The 21,419-nt window shown below is 32.9% G+C and overlaps 1 protein-coding gene across 2 annotated transcripts in view; it reads left to right on the top strand.

Annotated features, from left to right (window-relative positions):
• The first annotated feature begins 14,829 nt into the window (after nt 1-14,829).
• Nucleotides 14,830-21,419, top strand: part of LOC118198202 (glucose dehydrogenase [FAD, quinone]-like) — a 45,713-nt gene continuing 39,123 nt past the window's right edge. The window contains exons 1-3 of one of the 2 annotated variants that reach the window (XM_085824858.1): nt 14,830-14,984; nt 18,973-19,126; nt 19,645-19,847. In XM_085824858.1, the coding sequence (XP_085680984.1) occupies nt 18,979-19,126; nt 19,645-19,847 (351 nt within the window). In that variant the 5' untranslated portion in view covers nt 14,830-14,984; nt 18,973-18,978. Of the gene's footprint in view, nt 14,985-18,972; nt 19,127-19,644; nt 19,848-21,419 lie in introns of those variants that run through there. The other variant, XM_085824857.1, reaches the window with a different exon arrangement.

Below are 21,419 nucleotides of genomic sequence, written 5' to 3'. Positions count from 1 at the left end.
AGCTTTCACACACAGAGAGATGACTTCTCGCTGTGTCTCATTAGACCTACTGTAGCAAGCACGCGCAAAAGACAGAAGATTGAGAAGAGGACGAACTCGAAACCAAATAAGAAGAGTAACAAATCAATGAAGATAGAGAACTATCGGCTTCTAGCTGGTATGAACTCAAAGACGTAAACTGCTACAAAAAAAGGAAATGAAAAATGCCCATATGACTTCAGTTCACACTCCGAACGTTAAAGTGTATGAGAACAGAGAAATATTCTTAAAGAAGAGGATAAAATTCAAATAAGCGTACCCAAAGCTCTCCCAGAGACTGAAAATTATTTCCTCTCTTGGGTTAACGCCTAAGAAAACCCGAAAGCGAAAATTTCTGACCAGATGGGGGAAACAAACACAGTTGCAGATGAGAATCCATATATGTCTCTTTCATCGGATGATGAGAATTCAAATGAAGAAGTGCCGTCAGGTAATTCCTACCAGAAGAGAAATATCAGAAGCCATGATATGAGAAAACGATACTATGAGAAAAAGCATGAAAGTAAAGATATGGTAAACAAAAAGGTCCTATTCATATCTTGACTTTAATGAACGTTAATTTTCCATAACTACGGAAAAGAACCTCTACTTATTTGTGGTGAAAGACTTAGAAGCCGTTGCTTTTAAGTCCACAGATAAGAAGCTTAAATTATTTTATTTGTTTTGAACATTGAATAGCATTCCATGTGAAAGTGAGTTTAGATATAATTCTAAGTAACATCAACAAGTAGCCAACTCGTAACATTATTTGTATTCACTAAATAAAAATAATTTTGATCTTTAATTAAGATCAACATTTTTTTATTTAGTGAATCTTTTGCACGATTACCAAATTGTGATTAAAATTAATTATACGTAAAGAGAACATTAAAAACATATTTTTAGACTAAAAAAACTTATAAATTGCTTGTGTGAAAATTTTTCCGGGGTACCAAATGCAATACAATTATAAATTAAAGACACTACCAAAAGATAAAATATGACTGAATGGCATTTAAGGAGGGAAATATATACCTCGAATTATTCTAATTTATTTATGAATCGATCCCTCAGTGTAAAATGAAAAGGACATCAAAAATCAAAAATCGCAGGTTTTGAGATTAAATATACCAGTCTATTTTTATTGCACAGGAATACCTTTATTTCTTTATAACGAGAACAAACGTTTCCTAAGTAGTGTTGAGCGGTAAAGTCGCTGAACACTGGTAGTTCGATCAGAGGTTCGAATCCCGCGAACGGGCTGACTGCATGACCGTTTTCGTGATTTTCTTCATGTGTAACGTGTATACGAGCCAGTTTCCCTTAGAAAATCTTCCACGAAGGCGTCCCTCCCCTTAGGCAGATAGCCCTCGAGGCCTTGCCATAATTACTTAATTACTCAAACCAAACCAATCCTAAATAGTGTTATTTAGAAAAGTAAACGTAACTTTAAATTTTTGCTTGTCGAAATGATTTAAATTAAACTTTTAAACTCTAACTTCTTCTTGGTGCCATGACAAAAAAAAAAAAAAAAAAAAAAAAAACCACCTAACTAAGTAACTACTACTATCATAATCAAAACCAAAACTTAACTCGTTATATCAAAGGAAAAAAAGAGGAATATCCTCCCTGGCACTTTGAGAGCCTCAACGATTATTTATCAAAACAAAATGCGGAAATGCACTTCCGCAACAAAATCATCAGTATGCTATCTCTCGCTACAATAAATCTAATTCAGATCTCGAACCTGAAAACATATAAATTTCAACACAAATCTAGAGATAGCCCTAAAACCTTTTTTATTTAAAATACAACTCAGAACTCTTCAAAACACCAGGGAAAGATAAATCTCACACTAAAGAAGTCTAATTACGAATTCATATAAATTAATTAAGCCGATCGTAAAGTCACAAAACTCTGAAAATTGATTTTTCTACTACCGCAATATCGCAGGTTCGAATTGAAAGCAACTATATTTTCCGCAAGGATCATATGGGTGACCTACAGTAGACCACAAGATAAAACTCAAAATAAACATACACTAATTAAATCAATAAACACGTTTATTAAATATTTCAAATATTATAATTTTAAATAGCTGGCCAGACTACCCCTACAAAACATAATTTTAAAATTTACTCATTATTTCAATCTCATAGTTAATATTATTCAATTCATACAAAAATCATAGTGAAATACCTCACAGTTATTAATCTTTTAACCATCTAATCAAGAATTTAAGCTCATGATAATTAAACATTAAAAACACATAACTAACACCTTCTCAACTATTAATTACTCATAACATTTTCTCAACTATTTATTGATTGATTAACAGCAAATATTCGAATTTTAATCTATATAAATATATCAGCTAAAGCCTTAGAATTTAACACTTCTAAAATCCTAAAGATTAATTATTAAAAGAAAGACAAAAATGAAAATAACAAAAAATTCACTCACGGTTGGCTAGATCATCGCTCTCTAAAGTAGAAACAATATTCAGTTGATACTTAATCAGTTGACAGAACAACAATCAATCTGACAAATGTTCGAGACAGTCACGGTTAGCTATTTCATTGCTGTCCAAAAACAAGTCTGAAGACTCTGAAGTCAGAAGCAATGTTCGATTGATACATAATAGTTGACAAAACCACAGTTGGATGACGGTTCGAGACATTCACGGTTAGCTATTTCATCGCTATCAAGAAAACTAGTATTAAGACTCTGAAGTCGGAAACACCGTTCAATCAATTCGTAGTAATTGACAAAACCACAATCTGATAACGGTTCGAGACTCTCACGGTTAGCTATTTCATCACTGTCAAAAAAGAAGTCTGAAAACTCTGAAGTCAGAAACAATGTTCGATTGATACGTAATAGTTGACAAATCCATAGTCTGATAACAGTTCGAGACTATCACTACTGGCAAACAGACAACTGGAGATGACAATCTGGATCTTCGCCGTATGAACATCTTACACAAAGTGAAAAAATATCAGCGACGAATTTTTCAAACAAAAGTTGCAAGGTCAGGGATAACGCTGGACCTAACCCCAGATCTTCCGCCAATTTTGGCCGATGTCTCTCCGATGGAAGCCCGCAACGAATTCGACTTTACTTAATCTGTCACTTTACTTAATCTGTTCCGTCAAACTAAATAAATGGCACTACAAGGTTAGGAAGTCAACCTAGTCATTGCTAGCAATCTGACGGTTAGGTCGCCTTTCTACATTTTAAATTAATCTGTAGTTTCTTGGATATAATTATTTTCTTTCACTTGCTTCATTATCTCTAAGATGGCATAACCAACTTTAACCGCAACCGCGGCAGGCCCGAGGGCCGCCTCGCGCTCCTACCACTCAGAAAAGTTGATAAAGTCTATCAGCAAAACAATTCTCTCTCCTGCCTCTCATGCAACGGCTTAAGAAAACTGAGTTGACGCTAAAAATGAAAGGCCTCTAATTCACTATTGGCTCGAATAATACTAAAATTAAAATGTAGCCAATCTTACACGAAACTTGCCTTCTAGCCAACAAGAACAAAGGTGATAAACAACGACCAAAATTGGAAGCAAATTCTGACCCCTAACAAAAATGACGTACCCTTCTTTCCCGCGCAACAAAGGAATATTTTCAATCGTAATTCTGTTAAACTTGCGACATCCGTAGGTAAAAAATACCCAGTTCTCTACTTCAGAAAGGCCGAAATACTTTCTCTCCTCCACACCCTAAACATGTAGTCAGTCCCGCGGAAACAGGAAATTGCAGCTGGACAGTCCGATCCTTTCCCCCAAAAGAAGCCGCCTCGTGAGAAACTGAAATACAACGGTGCCCTTTTATCGTTATCACATCTTCAGCTAAACTTAAAAGAACTTTGCCATAAACGAACGAAAAGTTTAAACAAAAATATTAAACATTAATCCTTAAATAAAAGCATTACACATTGATTATTCACAGTAAAATAATATAATCACTAAGAATTCCCTATGCACAGTAAATAATACGTAATAATTGTACACAACAAAATAATACATAACAATTTCCATAACAATAGGAATAAAAAGAACGTATAACTAGCTTAGATTTCGTAACTTTTATTTAACTGATATTTTCAAAGATGCTGGAATTGATGATGCATGAATATTGATTGCATGAATTATCAGGACTTGTGTTCCTCTTTACTTGCTTTGGAAACATGAACTGTCCTGACTCGGAACAGGGAGCTTACTCAAGCTATGTTCAATAAATTGGGAAGTAGACAATACACAAAGGAAGGGTATACGAAACCCTTTATTTTTTCTATCTTTACAGAGATTTCCGGAACTTCGGAATACAGAGACCAACCACTTGTAGTCTGAACGTAAGAATATAAAACTACTAACTAAAACTCTAACTGAAACTAACTTTGGATTAATATAAAAGTGCCTAACTTTAAGATTGGCCGTTATTTAACAAAATCCGTATGTAGTACAGAGAGCTGCTAAAACTACGATACGTTTGAAATTATCAAGAGGACTAAACCTCTGGCCTTGAAGGCAACCAGCAACGGAGTATAACTACTATGGCAAGCGGCCTGCTTCTAATAACTCCTTCCTCTCTTTTGCTTGGCAAAAAGCCACAACTTAAGTACTTGGCGTTAGCAAGACAAATTTGCATAAATAAGTTAAAGCTTTTAATTCTGGCCGGAAGTAGAAAATAAGAAGTGATAGTAAAGATTTAAAACAAAATAAATGTTAGTAAAACTTAGGATCCTTACAGAATATTCGTGTCATTTAAAACATTTTTGTTGATGGAAATAAATGCTTACGACCAACGGTTGTGAAAATAAAGGCAGGCAAGGACTTTTATAATCACGTAATCATGAATAATCTTTCACCGGCTCTTCGCGACGATATGTTGCCAAACCCTGAATCAACATTTTTGTAATCTTAAGGGTAAAGGACAGACAAACGAAACACGGAGATGAGTAACATATGGCCTTCGAAAATATCTTTTTATAATTACAATGATTTTGAGAACATTCAGAATTTTTTTTTACTTCTTGAATTCATTAAATATTTCAATTAAATCAAATAGATATAGTATAAATATACAATAAAGTGTCACAGAATAATTAAGAAACGTGGTTTTCTTAACCGCTCAGTTGGTTCAACACTTACAGATTAATTACATTTTAAAGTTAAATTAAAGATCTGGTACTTTGCATGATGGAAGCTCTTTGAAAAGTACTTTATTTGCACAGAAAAGACTACCAAGCCGCTGTAATGACAAATACGTGGAATCGTAATGTAACGTACGGAGCCAAAAATTTTCAAAAGACTCCGTCAATAACATCCAAAATGAAATTACGATTAAGCTAACTATTTTTGCTCAGGAGAAATTGAAGCCTAAATAAACTGAATATCACTGCAGCAAATTACTCAACTATTAAGTGACCTGACGAGGCATTTCTATTTGCGTGATGGTTTTTCAATGTCGAAAAATGACAATGTCGAAAAAATGATGTGAAAAAATATGCTAACAAAGAAACTTCTTAAAACGAAAGGTTTTAGGAGGTGGCCTTGAGCTACTTAGATTAGTTAATAGCATGGTAGAGTGATTATGAGAATTCACTTTTATGATTCGGTTAGAAATTTCCAGTTTGTGTTACCGCTTCTGAGTACGATCGCTAAATCGTTCACAGTAGTTCATTTAACGTAAGTAATATGTATTCAGTTTTCTGTCGTTGCGATTCCTGACTTTTTTCGGTTTGATGACACTCTTAATTGAAATCCACTCATCTGGATTGTGAATTACTTATTATTATTATTGGGACTATTACATTAATTCTCGCCTACTCAATTTGAATTCTGTACTTGATATGCCAAATCGAAACAGAAAGCAACCGATATGTGTCTATTAAAACCATCCGCTTCCTACCACATAATAATGTATTACGATTTCGTCAAGATCTACTTAAATGTTACATATTTAAAAATTAATCTTGATAAATATATCTGACTAATGATGTGGTATATGATACTGTATGCTTTTAGTAAGTTAGTTCTTTTTTAGATGGCTCCATTAAAACACTATTTTTAAATGTAAAAATAAATAAATTTAAAAAAAAAATAATCAGAAAGCGTTCAGATTTTATATTACACATAAGGGACGCATGTTGCCATTCCTCGCTTTAAAATGACTGAATTTATTAATAAAAAATTCGTTATCCAGGGAAAATCCAAGTTTTACAAAATGAAATAGGCAATAAAACAAATTCCATATTCCAAATTTGGGCTTCCAGATAGCCATATTCGAGTGGAGAACTACGTTAATCAAAATTTGATGCTCTAGATGTCATTGTTTATTCACAGTGCGAGAAACATACATACATAAATGCAGATTCTTCATTACTAAATTTCTTTAAATATAATACAGGTCAGTAATATTTGGTGGCAACAATTTGAAAAGAGAAACTTCGTTTATAGTAAACCCACGCAAAATCTCGTTTCGAGACTAATAGCCCTTCCGCGCTAAAGTTCCTTTGGTCTAATAATTAAGAAATATATTAATGAAAACTGTCCCTTTACTTAATTTAATAACCTGTTAAATTTAATAATCTATTTATTTTATTCCATTAAATTCAAATACCTTCCAATTTTACTAAACAAAAGCATGGCAAAATAAGGGCCGTTTTTCTGAGTCGTCATTTTATGAGTTACAAAATATTAAGTATACATAAAAATGAAAATGATTCTATTCTTTGATTTAATAACACACCATATTTTTAATCTTTAAATTTAAATAGCCTCATAATTGAATTATAACAGTTTCATAAAATAAAAAATTCAATAGCTTTCATATTCGAATTGTCGATAAAATGGCGGGAAAAGGAAATGGTCAGTTTTAGTGGTGTCATCTAAAAATAACTAATTAACTAAAAGCAGTAGATTGCATACTACACTATTGCCTATATTTGTATTGGTAAGGATTTATATTCATAAATCAACGAGCTATAAATATTTTTAAGCTTGAACTAGCATAAATGCGAGAAATAGAATTTGAAAAATAACTGCATTTGGAAACTTCAAATAATAGACTAACTTCTCAAAAAAGATTTAACCATTAAAAATTTTCAAAAATTTGTAACCTAATAATTTCAGATTACAATCTATCACATCGAAATGGAATTTTTTTTAATTAAAAAAAAAGTATAAATCGTAAGATGTAAGAGAAATTGCGGCTCAGTTCTAAAATACGTTGCACTAGTCGATACGTTGTTTACTTGTCTTAGAGTTGGACAAGCCTTTTTATGACGTAATATTGCCTTTTTATGACGCCTCTTCTTAAAAACAAGTTATAAGTATGCTATAGCTTCATATTTTAAAAAAACTAAAGTTATATTGTAACTGAGTTGAAATGTTAGGTTTGTAATGTTCTGCGCGATACTTTTTTTTTATTATAAATCTACTTTTCGCAACGAGTTATCTCTTACAAATGCATTATTAAGATACCAAACTACTAAAAATATTGAATGCATGATTTAAAAATTATAACAGTAACTGCTCAAAATACAGAAAATAATTCTTTTGCTTTGATTATTGATGAGTGTGTTTGATTCGGTGCTTTTTTGCAAAACGGATGATTATCTGAATCTGGAATTTTTATCAGTTGGAGCGAAGAGTTAAAAAAAAGCGTGATTGAGTGGTGTATGGAGAAGAGTTCGATAGAAAGATCTTATAAGTGCCTAATTTGTGAAACTGATATGAAACTAGTAAGAGCGAAAGAACTGTATAGAGGGTTTTGAGTGGATGTGTAGAGTTATAGGATGCGAATGTAAGCAACGAATTACAAGGCCTGTTCGAAAGCACTCGTGAATTGCGAAGAGTAACTTGAGTATGTGTGGTGTTTTGCGACTTACCTATATGTGGTTGAGTAAGTGCGGGAATAATTTTATACGAACGGAATTACGTATTGCTAAAAATACGGTGACAAACTGGAAAAGTTTTTGTAGGGAAGTTTGCATGGAGTTATGCTGGAAGGAGAATGTTATGTTGGGTGGGGAAGGCGTGATTGTGGAAATTCACGAAAGTAAGTTTGACAAGCAAAAATATCATAGAGGGAAAAAAAGTTGAAGGGAGATGGGTGTTTAGTTTACTTGAGAGAGCAAACCAAACACCCATCTTTAAATATCAGAGAGGGACGGATAAATGCGTGTTTAGAGTGGTTGAAAGCAGAGGTGCCGAATAATTAAACAGAATGTTCTGCCAAGATCGACTGTTATATCGGATTGATGGAAAGCCTACGACTGTCTCGAGTCCGAGGGATATGCGCACTTAAAGTCAATCGTAGCTTGTGTTTTAAAGACCCGGAGACAGGTGCGCATACTAACAGTATTGAGGAAACTTGGGCAGCAATCAAAAGAAGTTTCCGTGGTCCTCGTCAGGCAAAAGGACAGTTTGATTCCTATCTGGCTGAGTACATGTGGCGACGGGAACAGAAGAAATCCGTCTAGTGCCACTAGATGCATATATTTCTCAGTGAGATCACAGCAATATATTCTCCAAAGGAAGATGCTCGCCTAGATACTTTATTCTGGTAGCTTTATTTTCGTTTTATGTCATTTTCTGGAAGCATTTTTCTTTTACAACTCGAATTAATGGAGTTGGTTATGCGCGAGTTTCTGTAATTCTCTGATTTTTTTAAAAGAAAGCAGATTTCTGAGTATATGAGCAATGCAGAGTTTATTCAATGTCTGTTTTCTAAGTGAAAAGAGATCATTGTGTTCATGGGCAAAGCCAAGGTGGTGCACAATGCCGAGGTTGTGCGCGATGCCGAGTTTGTGCAATTCTCTGATTTTTGAAGTGGAAATGGTACATGATCGATGTGTACAGGGGCAAAGCCGATGTAGTGCGCAATGCTGAGTTTATACAATTCTCTAAATTTTTTTAAAGTGAAAATAGATCGTTGTGTACATGGCCAAAATTTTTGTAGTGCGCAATGCCGAGTTTGTGCAATTCTCTGATTTTTTTAAAGTGAAAATAGATCGTTGTGTACATGGGAAAAGCCAATGTAGTGCGCAATGCCGAGTTTGTGAATTTTTTTTTTTTTTTTTTTTTTTTTTTTTTTTTTTTTTTTTTAAGTGAAAATAGATCAGTATGTACATGGACACCGAGTTTGTGCAATTCTTTTATAATTGTAAATTATATTTGAGACATTTTTTATTTAAATTGTGTTTTTAATTGTTTGGTTTTGATATGTTGATAATGCTTTGATATGTTGATAACGATAAATATCAATAGTCCGACGATCTACTCAACAGTAACAAAACTGTAAACTTTGACCCTATAATTAACTTTTACCTCATTATTTTAATAATTAGTGTTTGGTATCATAATTGCATTTGATAATATGAATTCATTGATAATATGTGCGGAGTATATGTGAAGCATTGCTTAGTGTTTCAAATTTGTAGTATTTATTTTATACTATTTTTTTTCATTGTGATAAACTAGATTTTTTTTATTTATTAATGTGTAGGATTCTAGTATGCCTACAGAGAATATGACGTGATTTAGGAATTTAAGAAACTGATATGAAAGCTGTGTATGATGTTCATATGCATTAAAAATATTTTTTTATTAATATAAAGTTTAAAATTTTTAGAAAATAATAAAAATTGTCTACGTAACAATAAGGTAATTTGTAAAAATAATAAAATTGAAATGTTCCACAATATGAATTTAAATTTTTAAAAATCTGTTTTTATTTGTATAAATGCTAAAGTTTAAAAATCTTTGAAAACACTGAAGCTGTATTAAATACGAGTTTCAGAGACTGCGACGTTCTTTATCGTTTTAATAACTGGTAGAATTCGCTTACTGTATCATGGTAATTTTAAATATAAACAATTTATTATATTTATTTTCAGTTACACCTAAGCTTAAATGTAAGAAATGTAAATTTAAAGTAAAGAATTTGATGTTAATTTACAATAATAAACAATTCACTATTGTTATTTTTTAATAGAAAATATAAAGTACGCGTAGCGTAAATGAGGGAACACATTGTGACGTCACAAGCTTAGTACCATGGACCTTATAAGAGATAGACTAACCCAGTGGGCGGGGGGCGCGTCACCGACGTGTCTGCAAGAAAGAGTAGGGACGATCTGGTTTACTTTAACACTGAAACCTATGGCGTTTGTATCACATAACTCTTTTTAATTATTAAATTTGATACATTTTATAGTGATGAGATTATGAAAGCCACAGTTCTTTCCAAATAGGATTTAATATATCTCATTAAAGCACTTTTTACTGCATTTCGCGCATTTTTTTCACGCGTAATTCTTGTACAAACATCTTTACGTTGGTAAAACGGTAAAAACTCTAGGCACAAAATTTATGAACTTAATTTTGCGTACAAATAACGTAAAATTCAATCAGATTGATAGTACGTGATGCTTTGAAATAAATAAGGTAAAATTAAACAAGATCTGATGATTTTTGTTTTTAAATTTAATGACCATTTTCAGGTAGTGATATTCATAACTTTAATAACATTACAAAACAATCATTTATCTGATTATATCATCATTAAATTATTAACATTAAAGTGGAATATTTATTTTAGAAATTTATAAAATTCGGAGCATAAAATTTTCTGAGCGTAATGAAGGGGGTGGGGATATAAAATAAAATCTAGAAGCACTCAGATTTTATATTACGCCTAAAGGGAACCTTTTTTTTAAGGTTTTGTGTGTTATCTATATTTATTGAATACCATGTTCGTCGCCCGTAAACCACATACATTTGAAAACAGCATATCTTTAGAATTTCCGCACTGGAGATAAAACTGTTATTTTCGGTGCAGTGTTCGCTCTGAACTCGTTGAGTTTGTTAATCAAAAATTCGTTAAAGTTTTACAAAATATGAAATAGATTAAAACAAATTCGAAATTCGGCCATCCAGATGCCCATGTTCGGGTGGAGGATTACATTATTTAAAACTTGATGGCTCTAGATACTGTCGTTTTTGTCACAGTGCGAGAAACATACATGTATTCATGCAGATTCTTCATTATTTAATTTCTTTAAATATAATGCAGGGCGATAATATTTGGTAACAACAATTTGCAAGGAGATACAGACATTTATAGTAAAACAGCGCAAAATGCCGTTTCGAAACTAACAGCCTTTCTAGGCTACCGTCCCTTTGGGCTAATAAATTAACAGTAAATAAAAAAAATCCTATGCAGAACTAAAAATAAATAAAAAATAATAATCACTATAAAATACAAGCAAAATTAATTATTACGGTTAAATACAATTTTAATATTAGAATTAAATGTACAAAAATTAAGGAGTCAAAAGTGTTTATCACTATGATGTATTATGAAATATAATTGAAATATAATTCCTTTATAGAAATTGTGCTATAATACTCATCTATAATTTTAAAAAAGCAGCACAGTTTAGCATTTTAAACAAAACTTTCAAAAATTCGTTTTTAAATATTTCAGTATTTTTTACTTATTTACACCAATAAAAAGCATAAAAATTGCAAGAGAAAATTGCTTGTTTGAAATTTTCTATTAGTTAAATTAACAATGTTAATTTTTAAAAGAAGTAGTTACAAATTTCCTTACAGCATAGGAAAAGCTAAAAAAAATAACCCAGCCCTGAAAGCATGCAATAGCTTTATAATTATTTGTAACGTTAATTATGCTTGATAAATATGCTAAATTTTTAAAAATCAATCTCAATTTCAAAAATAAAAATATGTAGAATTCTAATTTGTGAAATGAGGAGGTACAACAGCTTTTTCTTGACAACCATACACGCTGCAATAGGCAACCACTGTTAAATTTCTGCATGTCGTCCCTACTTCTCCGGATGTGATGAAGGTGACAGCCGGGAACGCATCAGAAGAGAGAGAAAACCCATTTGGGTTAGTCTATTTGTTATAACTTCCATGCTTAGTACCACCCATTTATGTACGTCACACAGCTCCGCTTTCTCAACTTTGTTGATGCAGCGTATTCTGCGCTTTTACCGAAATTGCGATCCGATCTTAGTATGCAAATTTCAGTATAATACATGTGACGATGCTATGCGAAATAATACTAATAAGCAGGGGACTGTATGAAAAAGCGTTTTTTATTATCAAGCAAAATAAAAACAAAGTGCGTAACAATAGCATCAAAAGAAAACAAATCATCTACTCTCGTCGTCAAAGCGCGAAACTTATGTAAAACCAAAAATAAACTGCGCTCGTACTTGCAGCGCCATCTGCATCGACTTAAATTTAATAACATGATAGAGTAAAATATGTGACTAGCTTAAAGCTTGTCATTTACTATACACTTACTAATTGAAGCATTAGTTCCTCAGAAATTAAAAATATAGAATATGAGATCTTATTATAATACTTAAACTGAGTTGTTCAAATGGCAAAGTCAAATGTTAGGGGAAAAAATTGCTATGATTTTATTTAATTGTAAATTTACGTAAACAAAATTCGGTAAATATATTTAACAAATGTGAATTATGCGCATATTTTATAACAAAAAATCTATTCAAGACGTCGCTATGTATATATACTATATATCATTGGATGGCTTGTTTGAGAAGCTTGCAACTAATATTTTTTACAGGTGAAAAGGTAACCATTCCCATTTTTCTAGGGTGTAAAATCTGTGAACTGAAAGCAATCTCAAAGAAGCTCGAAGAAGTCTCCTATTAAAATTTGTAAATGAGAACTCTTCGAGGTGAAGTTTGTTTTAAAAATGAAAAATTAAAGAAGTGAAAAAAATTGAATTTGTAGGAATTTAAAGAGTAGTTTGAGTTTCCTTTGCGAATTCTAATTCAACAATTTGAAAATAGATATTTATGATAGGCCTGCTACTTGAAAAGTGTAAGTTCAATGTACAGAACATAAAATCACATATTTAAAATGATTTGCTACAAATAACAAAGCCAAATGATAGAAAATAAAACTGACTAAAATATTAAATTAACACTGTATGGGGAATTTTGTAGTTGCTTGATAAAGAAAGAAAAAAAAAACCTTAGTTATTCAAAATGTCGTCGATTTCCTTCTTTTTTTTTCTTTTTTTTAAATGTGTACGTGAGGGTACGTAATAAATTGAATGCACATAGAAACGGTGATAACTTGATTAAAATTACTTTATAAAAACAAGCACTTCATAGTTCTGGAACTTTCCACAAAAATACTTGTCTTCTCTTCACAGTATCATAGAGTACAATCAGTAGTTCACTTCAGACTAGTAAGCATGTTAAACACAATGCAATGCCAAGCGCATCTAAATGCGAAACTCTCACGGTTATCTCAATGCTCCGAAGGCTCCGAACTAACAACAACTGAGAAACTGATGCTGTCTCCGGTCTTATATAGTTTTCCCCCGGCCACCGAAAAACCTCTAATACTTTCTGCTTTGCGAAATTACTGGACGGCATATGAGGGCCGGACACGATTACAGCTAATATAGGGAATCGTTCACAGTTATTCAAATACAATATACTTTAAAATTATAGAGGCACCGGACAAAAATGTTCCCAAATGTTCTCCAAGTTTTGCAATTTTTCGCTAAAATTAGCGCTCAGTGTTAAATTGGGCTTGACCCTTTATTCTTATTTTTCCAGCAGAGCATCTTTTCCTTCAAACTTTTCATGTTATATCATACCGAAAAATACAACGATTTCCCACATAATTTCACTAAAATTATCTATCTAAGTACAAATTCGTAACGTTATTATTATTTCTGATAAGAGAAGTGGCAACAATTTCTATTTTGCCGTGATATGAATTTTGCAGCCATACTATAGAGCGTGGTTCAGAATGTTGAACACGTATAATTCGATCTGGGTTTGATTCCAGGTGAACGGGCTGGCTTCGTGGGCTTCGTAGGTTTCCCCATGTTTGGCTATGAGCCAGTTCTACTTAGAAAGTCCTCCACGGAGTTATTCCTTTCGTTAGACAGAAGCCCTCATGTGCTTTGCCGCAATCAAATAAACCAAACCAAATGAGCTGGGCTTGAACCCAGGCGAATAAGCTGGCTGAACGGTTGGTTTCCGTAGTTTTACCCTGTGTGTAAAGTGAATGCAAGCCAGTTTTCCTTAGAAATTCCTCCAGGAAGGCACCCTTCCACTTAGGCAAATAGCTCTCGTGCGGTTTGTCATATTCTAATAACCTAATTTAAAAAATTTTACGTTTTAAAAACAATAATACATTCTTCAGTATGTCAATAAAAGTATTTGAATATAACGAGCAGTATGCAACTTAAATATAAAAAAAATTATATTTGGAAATTATTCTATAACTGATCCATCCGCTACAGCCCAATTTTAGAATTCAGAACTAGCATTTTAAATTACATTTCATTACATTAATGAAAACGAGAGCTGAAAATAGCTCATAAAATCTGTGGCAACAACACTGACCAGACGAGAAAGCGGTTAGTGACTCTGTCTGCCGTACCAAAAGGCCCGGCTCGAATTCTGGAGAAAGCATGGATGCAATTCATCAGTCTCTTCATGGGACGCAACGGTGCCTTAATAATAAAGAGACCACCGCTTCCGACCTTAATAGAACGTAACGCCTATAAAAGGCTATAGCCCGCCATTTGGGGTGGAGGCTGGGAATGCGGCAACAAAAATAACTTACTTCCTACCTCCGTGGATACAAGAGATTATGTTTTATCTTTAAACAACACCAGACAGATGTTTATCGAATTTTTCAGTACAGACATGTTGCGTTTTGATGGGATAATTTATCTACTGGAAAAAAAATTGCTGCTTCTACTGAATCCTCAACAAAGATAAGCTTTTAAATGCTGAATGCGGAAATACTCGTAAATGCTTGCTTTTAAAAGTAACTGTTTGTGTTATGGCACAAGCTTATCAGAATTACATATATTTCAGACACCTGCGTGTCTCACTTAGATCGAGGTCTCAAATTTCAAGTAAGTACCAAATAATTTATCGTTTCTATTCTTAAAACATTTTTCTGTGTATGATTGCCTATAACAGAAATACTTGAGCTACTAGTTCAGTGCTCAAATGCATATTAATAGTATCAAAATATCCACCTTTTCATAAACTTTTATTGCTCTTGATGAAGAGGAACCTATATTAATAGTCCTAGAAATTAAGAGAATTTTATTAACAATTTCTCTAAACTAAGGTTTCACTTTCACTGAATTTAAAATTGATCAGTTTGATTGTAAATTGTCAGTTCAAGAAATTATAATCTGAAAGGTAATTTAAAGATTTTATGTCCTACCGCAAGACAGCTCTCTAAAAATTAATTTTTTGCGAAGCCACATGATAGTAAAATTAATTAAAACTTTTTGTTACATCCGTTGGTAAGATTTGACTTTTGACATGGACGATCAATATTGCGGAATCTTAATATAGCTTAGAAACTTCTAGCCCTAAAATTTTTAAAATCTAGTCAAGACTTATCTAATGTCGAAACACAATTAATTTTACTTAGCCTTCAAATTTTGTCGGCCCAGCAAATCCATAAAATTGCAGTTTGTATGTAAGATTCTTATACTTTCTTGAAAAAGCTAAAAAAAAACATTGAAATAAATATACTACTGTTACGTAGACATTATGTAGGAAAAAAATGAAAAGATTATCATTATTTCTTTATGATGCTTGCTATTTTAGGTTGCTGCTTGCTCTGGCAGCAAGCTAAAATAATTATTATAAGAAAGAAAATATTTCTTAATGGTTTAATGAGTCCAGCTAATATAATTTCATTAGTTTATCTTGTAATTAATAATACTAAATATTAAAAATGCATTTATTGATTTTAAACTGGTTAGTTTTGTTCAATAACACACGGATTAAATTTGAAAAGAAAATATTTAATGCTTTGCCGAATGGCAACAAACTGGCGCATGGAGGATAAAATGTATCATTTCGGACAAAAGCAACATATTTTTCTTAAATCGCTGAATTTGTTAATTAGATTTGAAAGGCAAATAAATGACATTTGGCCAAATGCAACGCATTTTTTAAATAGCAAAGTTTTCTTATTAAATCTGAAACATAAATATTCCCGAGCGACAACGCACTGTTTTTAAATCGTCGAGTTTGCAAATCAAAATTTAATTAAATTCGTCAGAACTTAAATAAAAAAAATAAATTCTAAAGTCAAAATTAGTGTCTTGATGTGCATTTGTTCGGATGAAAGACTGTGTTCAAAATTTAATGGTTCTAGAAGCCGCCGTTTTACGAAATGTGAAGAACTTATACTTATCTACGTACAAACAAACATATTTTTCATTGTTTAATGAGACAGGTTGTAAAAGTGGATTTATTTGATAACATTTTAAGTAGCAATGGGAAAATGTTTAATTAATTATTTTATACGATCAGTTTTACGGTTGACACTGCATTCGAAAATCCTTTCAAATTTTCATAGGTTCCGCGGAATAGTTTGAAAACCTTTATTCGAGAGAGAAGAATGAGCGATTAGGTAACATGATGTTTTTGCGTATTTTGTTCGCGCAGAATGATGAAAAATAATTTGTTAAGCGCAAAACTATTCGGAGACTTTATAGAAAGAAGAGATAATCATACCGTTTTAGCTGTCATTAACTACGGAAAAATATTACGAAATTATCTTTGCATGTCATATTTCTGCTCTGCGAAGCGTTGTTTGAAACAGTTTTGTTAGACAGCAGTTTTGCAAAGCCTTATTTGTCGGAACAGGTTTTTTGGAACATCACTTGATTGTTTTATGCTCTTGTCTGAAAAACCATTTAACCCAGAATTTCTTTCGAAAGGCTGTTTCACGCGCCTTCAAGTATGTTTAATAGTTACGAAGCTTTGCACCAGGTATGTGTCTATTCATTAATTATTGTTCACTATTCATTAACATACTAAGAAACCAGTTAACTAGAATTCCAATCATCCGGATCGCTTGCTCTTTTTTCTAGGCCGAATATCATTAAATTTAATTATAATTTTTAAACAGTTTTATAAAAACTAGACAGTTACCTAATGTATGCAGTTAAAACCATCTTTTAATAATTAAAATTATTGTGCAAATATTTTGCGAAAACTTGTGAATTAGATATATTTAAAAATTAAATATATTAGTTCACATTAATTGGAATATTTTCTGAGATTTGCACAGAATATCTTCTGAGGGATATGAATGATAACATAAAATAGGAGAAAGTACGTAATGCTCTAAAAATTTTGGAACAAATTCGTTTAAGATATTTCTAATGTCAAATGGTAATATGTACGTGTTTTAAGCTTAAAACACGCACATATTACTATAGTGCCAAGAGTTATGTCCGTTGTAAAAACCGGTATAATTGTATGCAAGTGCATAAATGACATATCTGCTGTCATCGAACAATTCATAGGTAAGTCTAAATATATGAGAAGTTTAAGAGTTCAGTTCTGTTTCCGTTTCATAGAAAAGCGCCTTAGTTTAGCTTATGAACAATATCATAATATGTTTGTGTTTGTTTTACACATATGAATTCGGTACAAATGCTTCTGAGACAAGCCTCCAAATTAGCACTACATTTTAAACGATGTACAGAAACTCGTACTACACAGACATAGTTTCAAAATTTTCCTCCTAGTTAGAGTCCTAGTTAGAGACAGATTAGGAACTAGATCCGCAAGGCCCTGAACTAAAGGTTCAATTACTATTAGGAGGCTACAAATCATCATATAACTTTTCATGATCATGTTTCCTTTCAAGAAATCTGAGACAAATAAGTGTTAGTTGCCTTCCAAAAAACTCTTTGCTTAGGACACGAACTATTCTTAATCAGGCCGTGGCTCCGATGACAATTCTTCAGAAGATGCACCATGGCTCGGAAGAACATTTATTATTCATAATGCTGATTTGACCCGCGCAATATCGATAAAATTCTTCTTTTATATCATAAAAACTTCAGGAAGATTGTCGAAACGATGTTTTTGCATTGCACCAAGTGAAAAAACGGTAAAATTAAGCAAACAGGTGCTGCACACACTGACATAAAACAAGAATGTTTAGCCTTGCATCTGCTTAACACTTATGTCCCCTCAAACTAAGCGTTTCGAATTTCTTGCTGGCGTATGATGAGAAATGAGTTCAGTATCTTATCAGTATGCGGATCAGATTCCATTCTCTCCTCTGAAAATGCTCCATTCCGTTCGAAGAAGCTTATTTTGTAAACATTTGCTGGTATTATTGTACACTAAGAAATCCTTCCTCAAGTCCAAATGGTTATGAAGGAGTTTTACTTTTGATAATTCGAAAGCCTTGTAAGGTGCATTATAATTTTATAACAGTTATTTTAAGTTTATACCACTTTCCTATCTCTTCTAGCTTACAATTAATTACCAGAATGTTTTTAGAATCGCGTTAAATGCAAATGAGAAGTAGAAAGTATTTAAGTCAGAATTCCACTGACTTCAGAGATAGTTAGGATTCCTGAATAGCGCGCCTTTACCTTTTGACTACGTCTCTCTAAGCTGTTACTACGCTGGGCCGTATTACGTGCTTTTTGAGAGCTTCGCTGGCTAATTTAATATCACGAACCAACTAGTTTAGAATTGTGTTAGCTTCGGCTAAATCTCTGTAGTTAGTCCTCATTTCTTACATTTTGAGTTTAAGCCCAAGCGGAGGCTTTGTTGTAAGCCCTGAGAAAGGTGCAAACTGTAAATCTTTATTTTAATCAAATAAAGAGTAATTAATCCTTCTGGAGTTTACGTTTCTGTTCTTGGACTTGAGAGATTATTCGCTTAGTAGTTAGTTCACTAGGTTCCTCGACATTTAAACTAAAATTTTTGATAGATTTGAATAATTTATCCTGAAATAATACTAGCTTACGACGTATTTTAGACACTGACTATTTTAAGAATTGAATTAAAGTTTTTATTTATTTTCTTAAGTCTATTAATATTAAAATAAAGTTTTAATTTTAGTTCAGGATGGATTACAATCTGACGGTGGAAGCTTCTTATCCTACGCCATATGCGGCTTCCCAGCTTCTTTCCTTAATCCTATTGTCTATGGCTGGACAGAGGCATGCTCCTAAAACGACAACTGAAATAAAAAGCAACTACGACTACATCATAGGTGAGTTAATGTTCCTTAGTCTTCTCTCCTGGATGCCTAACTCCTATTTAAAATATTCGGTCACCTTATAAACAGTATATTTTAACGAAATTGCAGCCCAAAAAAAAATGAAATTTCGGGATTGACCAAAGCCTATGGGCAGTCGAGATGTTTAGCATGCGAAATATAAATAATTATCAATTCAGTTGCATATGCAAATAAGATGAGCCTCAATGTCGGCTAAAACCAGTACATCGAATTTAAAAGAGAACCGTGAAAAGCAAATGCCGAAATTTTTGGCTTATCCTGGTTTCATACAAAATTATGTTCTACAGATTATACATGTGAGGTTTAGTTTCTGTTAACTGAGTTTCTGATCATCCACAGTGGTTATGGTCCCAATTACCTTAGATACTCCAGATTCTATTGTTTGTGCAGGTTTCCAGTGGTGCTAGAATAGTAATATATACCGTACTTCTGAAGCGTGCACTAGACTTAGTAGATAAATTACCTAATGCAGTGGTTCGATTTTTTTTCAGTGGGTGGTGGTTCAGCCGGATCGGTGTTGGCGGCCCGTTTATCTGAGAAACCTTGCGTGACGGTACTACTGCTGGAGGCTGGTAAATCTCCGCCAAAAGTGTCCGATATCCCTGCTGTAGCCAGAAGTTTCATCAAGTCGGACATTGACTGGTTCTACAGCACCGCTCCACAAGAACATACAGGGGCTGGACTCATAAACCGGGTCAGTTAACATATTTTTTCTAATGTTTGTTACCTTATATCAACAAAGGCAGCCCTACAGGCGGCCGAGCGGTAAAGTCGCTGAACACTGGTAGTTCGGTTCAGAATTCAAGTCGCGGCGAACGGGCTTTTCTGCTTCAGCGTTTTCGTAGTTTTCCCCACATGTACACGATCCAATTTGCCTTAAAAAGTCCTCCACAAAAGCATCCCTCCCCTTAGGCAGATACCTCTCTTGGGCTGCACCCTAGTCAGATAAACACAACCAAACCATTAGACGCGGCAGAGGAAAAAAATGTATGTGGCATGGGCTCGCACATCTAATCATTGTTCATTAATGTCAAACAATATTTTAACCCGGAACGTCGTGAAGTTTTCGATTAATTTCATGAGATGATTTATTTTTGTGGATTGTTGCTCAAAGTGTGAATGATGCTGTAAAGTAAAACAATAAAATAATGAATCTAGTTTCGTTTAATCTTTATTTAATATTATGTGTTTATTATTTGATTTCGTTCAATATTATCGCCAAGTTTCGAAATGTATATCCAACTTTAAAGTTGGATTTATTCCTTTTTCTCCCTCCTATTCTCATATCATACAATTCATCCCGTAAAGAATTTCATGCATTCGTTTCTTCGATTCATTAGAGAACCGGGGGCTTAGTAGTCACTAGTTTTCTTAGAACGTTTAAAAGCTCTCTTGCAAAATTTCTGTTTTATATCAATTGCACTCTGCATCCAAAATAAAATCTAAGCGTAGTGATGAAATTTAATAATAACATATAACTTGATTGTAAGCCTTTCTGTATATTACCGTGTAGGATATTAGGATTTTTTGGAAGCAGGGGACTTGAAAAATGAGCAATGCCTTCGCCGGGAACCGAATTACGGATCTCTCGAATGCGCGCCGAGCGTTCAGACCACTAAACCACGAAGGCACGCTAAGAAGTTTTTTAGTTCGACCGCCACTGTAGAGATATTAGGATTTTTTTAAGCGGGAGACTTGAAAAATGAGCAATGTTCCCTCCGAGAATCGAACCACGGACATCTCGAATACGCACCGAGCGTGCAGACCACTACACCAAGAAGGCGGGGGTGAACCTTATAACCGTTTCTAATTTTATTCAAGTCATAATACATATTTTAATACGCTGATATTCGTTTGTTTATGTAGTTTTATATTTAAAATGCATAATTAAAACTCTAGCTTTTAAAATCAGAACTTTTTTCAGTTGAAGTTAAATTTTATTAGCACTACAGATTTAGTTTGAATAGTTAGCAGCAGATATTATTTCTATTTAGTAATAAATGGGAAATATTTATATGAATTTTCGTCACAGAATATCAATGAAATTTATGTTTTTCATATTGTTAATTTTAATTTCTTATTTATGTATTTATTTAAATATATTTTTAGTGAAATCCATCTTTGAGGTATTAGAATGAAATCTGAAGTTTCCATTTCTTCATTCTTGCTTAGGTCGGAAAATATAAGAAAATTGAAAAAGGAATGTCCATATAAGTAAACGCATCGCCCAATAGAGCTAGACACATTGTTAAGGAAATAGAAAAAC

Source organism: Stegodyphus dumicola, chromosome 10, assembly GCF_044657685.1.
Source record: "Stegodyphus dumicola isolate Sdum_Otavi_A_Nest chromosome 10, ASM4465768v1".
In the NCBI taxonomy this organism is placed as follows: Eukaryota; Metazoa; Arthropoda; class Arachnida; order Araneae; family Eresidae; genus Stegodyphus; species Stegodyphus dumicola.
The sequence above is the reverse complement of the archived record's forward strand: the minus strand, read 5'-3'. Positions and strand labels throughout refer to the sequence as shown.